General features: G+C 59.5%; 1 protein-coding gene across 1 annotated transcript; it reads left to right on the top strand.

Annotated features, from left to right (window-relative positions):
- Positions 1 to 15: 15 nt before the first annotated feature.
- Positions 16 to 3598, top strand: SODALDRAFT_283193 (phosphatidylinositol 3; the record flags this gene model as incomplete). Its single annotated transcript, XM_028608387.1, has 5 exons — positions 16 to 95; positions 242 to 428; positions 595 to 3160; positions 3281 to 3485; positions 3559 to 3598. The coding sequence occupies 5 exons, from the start codon at positions 16 to 18 to the stop codon at positions 3596 to 3598; spliced, it is 3078 nt and encodes a 1025-aa protein (XP_028463746.1).
- Positions 3599 to 4315: the final 717 nt, after the last annotated feature.

Here is a 4315-nt window from a genome sequence, read left to right as displayed (position 1 = left end):
TGCCTGCGTACCCAAATGTCGTGGGACCTGCTCCAGCGCTTTCTCGAGTCCGACGTCTTCAACTCCGATCCCTTTCTCTCCGTCTCGTATCTCTCGTAAGGACACTGCCCTGCCTGTCCCCCGTCCCCTTCCCCCAGTCTTCGAGATTCGATCCCCAGAGCTAGCTGCCTTATCCCGCCCCGTTTTACCTTTCTTCTCTGGAGCATGATTTAGTGCACCGCTGACCTCGAGCCAACTTCAGTCGATACGCCGACCATGTGGGGATCCACTACGTTCTCTGCAACAAGTTGCGACAATTTCCCTACGAGGACATCGAGTTCTTCCTACCTCAGCTATGTCACCTCATAATCAGCGTTGACAATGAGTCCATGGCCTTGGAAGAGTTTTTGCTTGACCTCTGCGAGGAATCCGTGACCGCGGCCCTACTGGTTCGTACGCACCTTGTTCAAGCTCGAGTCCTTGTCCCATGTCCCAAGTGCCGTGTGCCGTGTCTCGTCTCTCGTCTCTCGTGTCCTGTTGAACGAACTGCCCCGGGACCGGGGACGGGGGAACTTGAAATCTTACAAACACCTAATACTGACCAACAAATCACAGACATTCTGGTTATTCCAGACATACCTGCACGACCTCGCCCTGACTCCCCAGGCCAAGGCCTTCCAGACGTGTCGGAGGGTTTACAACAAGGTGCAGCACATCGTTTTTGGCCTCCCCGACGCGGCCCGCCATGAAAAGATCAAGGAGAACATCCTTCCCGTTACTGTTCTCGCCAGCTTCGTCCTCGCCACCGTTGCCGTTCCCTTCCTTCCCTCTTTCGCTGGGCCTCTTGCCGTCGCCCAGGCGCGGAAACCTCAGCCGTCCGACGACCTAATCTCTGATTCCCTCGAAAACACGGTGGCCACTCCCAAGGTGACCCGGGCCCACACTGTGACCGCTGCGAGCTCGCGCTCTAGACGTGCCAAGGATAGCGTTCGGAATACGAGTGCCCCTGATCACCACGGCCCTGGCCCTGCCGGCGTAGGCTCGAGCTCATCGCCACCAACCGTCTCCCATCATGAGTCAACCGACTCGCTAGACTCGGCGACCGCGGTAACGACGCCCTCCGAGCCGAAGCGGAAACCTTCCCACCTAGCCATGAGATCGCTGGACGCCCGACTGAGCTCCTCTTCGTTGCCCTTGCCGGATCTGCGGTCGCCCCGGATGACCACCCGGCCCTCGACCCCTATCTCGGCCGGCATCGTGCCGCGCGCCGGCGAGCCGCTGCCCAGGAGACACTCGCATCACGTCAAGAACGCGCTGGCCGTGGCGGAACTGTCGCCGACGCAGAAAACGAGGCTTCTGCGACAAAACTACTTCAAGTGTCAGACGCAGTTTCTTACCGCCCTCGAGGGCATCTCGCACCGGCTCGTCAGCGTACCGAAACCGGCTCGCCTGAGCGCGCTGCGTGCTGAGCTCGCCCTCATCGCCCAGGATTTGCCGGCCGAAGTGGATGTGCCGGTCATTTGCCCGCCGACGCTCGTCAACGGATCGCCCAGCAAGAGCCGCCACCATCGCATCGTCCGACTGAACCCGGCGGAGGCTACTGTACTGAACAGCGCGGAGAAGGTTCCCTACTTGCTCATGGTGGAGATTCTCCGAGACGATTTCTCCTTCGACCCGGACACGCCAGACAACCAGAGGCTGATGACCACGATTCTCGCCGAGCAAGGGAGCTCGAGACGCATTTTCGACCTCTCCGACTCGTCCCGGCGGATGCCCACGCTCCCGCGGCCGGCCCCGGAACCCGAGGAGCCGGTGATAGACAGCGTGTTCGAGCCGGTGTCTGGCGACCTCGGCAGCTCCCCGATGTTGCGAGCTGACGACGAAGAGCCTTCCCGGAAGCATCAGAGCAGCTGGCCACAGACGCAGCCTTCGAACCACCCTCAGCGGCTCTCCAGCGGACAGAGTACGGCACTGCCGAGCACGGTGTCGGATATGGCCACGCCGCGAAGCTCCGGGGGGTCTACGAGATCCAGCAGCCCCGGGCCCTCCAGAAAGTTCAACCTCAACCTCTCGGGCCGTGCTGCTACGTGTCCGTCCGGCGGCGGCGGCGTGGAGCAACCCGACATTTCGGCATTGGCGACGCACATGCGCACGGCTTCTCAGATGCTGGCGCAGCTGGAGGCGACGAGCGGCAAGCGGCCCAAGGGAGAGGTGGCGGCGATCCGGACCAGGATCATCGCCAGCATGCAGAGCTTCGAGAAGCAAAGCTTCGACCTGGACGACGGGACGGGCCCGACGTTCGACACGATCATGGCCAAGGCGTCGGCGCAAGCAGCGGCGGCGCAAGCGGCGGCGGCGCACCACCACCCGGATCTGGTGGAGGAGGGCGCGACGACGGCGGCGGCGGCGGTGGAGCCCAACGTGAACGGCGGGGCGGGCATCGCGCGCATGGAGAACGACATCAAAACGGGCGGCTTGCAGCGGAAGAGCGACCGGGACGATCCTAGCGCGGCGGTGTTCGGCGAGGCGTGGCAGGCCAAGAGGGAGCGCATCCGCAAGACGTCGCCGTACGGGTGGATGAAGAACTGGGACCTCGTCAGCGTGATCGTCAAGACGGGCGACGACCTGCGGCAGGAGGCGTTCGCGTGCCAGCTGATCCAGGTGTGCCACAAGATCTGGGTCGAGGCCGGGGTCGACGTCTGGGTCAAGCTGATGCGGATCCTGGTGACGGGCGAGTCGTCGGGCCTGGTGGAGACCATCACCAACGGGGTGTCGCTGCACTCGATCAAGCGGAGCCTGACCATGTCGATGATGGAGTCGGGGCCGCCGAGCCAGCGGCGGCGGGTGGCGACGCTGAAGGACCACTTCCTCAAGGCGTTCGGGCCGGCCGACAGCGAGCCGCACCGGGCGGGGGTGGACGCGTTCAAGCGGTCGCTCGCGGCGTACAGCGTCATCTCGTACATCCTGCAGCTGAAGGACCGGCACAACGGCAACGTGCTGATCGACAGCGAGGGCCACATCGTGCACATTGACTTTGGGTTCATGCTGTCGAATTCGCCGGGGTCGGTGGGGTTCGAGGCGGCGCCGTTCAAGCTGACGCACGAGTACGTGGATGTGCTCGGCGGGATCGGGTCGGAGGACTATGACGATTACAAGACTCTTTGTAAACAGGCATTTCAGGGTGAGTCCTTCTCGGCGTAGACGCCTTTTTTTTGGGGGGGGGGGGGGGGGTTGGGGGGGGTTTCTTTGTGTTGGAGAAGTGGATAGATAGTGTTTCTGTATAAGCTGACACGGTGACCAGCTCTACGTCGGTCGGCGGACAGCATTATCGACCTCGTTGCCATGATGGGGCGGGAGTCCAAGATGCCGTGTTTCTCGGCCGGCGTTGTACAGGCTACGCATAACTTGCGACAACGGTTCCAGCTGCAGCTCAGTGCCGATGAGGCGGAGCAGTACGTCGAGACGGACTTGATAGGAAAGTCTCTTGGCAGTTACTACACCAGACTGTAAGTTGTGCCCCTGGCCCTCGCACATCACCGGATATATCTACTATTCCTTTGACGCTAACGCCTTTGACAGCTACGATACTTTCCAGTATAGGACGCAAGGTATCTACTAGAGCCGGTCGTTGTATCTTGTATCACGAGGCGAATGTGTCGAGAGGAGCATTGCAGAGGTGGAAGTGAAGAAGTGGAGTAAGTGCGTATATATATAGATATATATATATATATCTTATACCCGGCATGAAATGTAGCGCCACACCGCAAAACGACGCCGACTTCAAGAAGCGGGAGGAGTCAGGGCAGAGGGCAGAGGGCACATGGGTAGCAGCATCTAGCGGGGGCATGTATTTGGGCAGCGTTATGAAGATGAGGCTGGCATATGAGTGAGGAAGGGGGGGAGAGGGATGTTTCTGATGTTGAGGGCAAAATCAAGCTAAACTGGCCTTTCCCCCCCCTATAGCAACGACATGACATTACCGCAATATTTTGTTCCGTCGAATTAATGAACAATGCAAGGAAAAAGAAGGTTAGGAGAAGTGCAAGTGTTTTGCAACAGAAGGGCACTCTTCTTCAGTTTACCAGCGAACTGGCCACACTGGCCACCACACCATCGTGTTATGGTGAACCCTCTTCCTGAGGAGCAGCGTGAATACTTATTGGTGTCTCCTGGGCGTCCCTATCCTCTGTGACAGAGGGGCCAGCGAGAGAAGGGCTGAAATATCATCTTGTCTGGGCTACATTCGCGGAAAGAATAAAAATAAAACACATATATATGTATCTGCGCAAGTCCGTATCATTTGGGGGGGTTTCTTTTTTCTTTTTCTTTTTCTTTT

The sequence above is a fragment of the Sodiomyces alkalinus genome, assembly GCF_003711515.1.
Source record: "Sodiomyces alkalinus F11 unplaced genomic scaffold SODALscaffold_10, whole genome shotgun sequence".
NCBI classification, from domain to species: Eukaryota; Fungi; Ascomycota; class Sordariomycetes; order Glomerellales; family Plectosphaerellaceae; genus Sodiomyces; species Sodiomyces alkalinus.
Note: the sequence above shows the minus strand (reverse complement) of the source record. Positions and strands in the feature narration are given on the sequence as shown.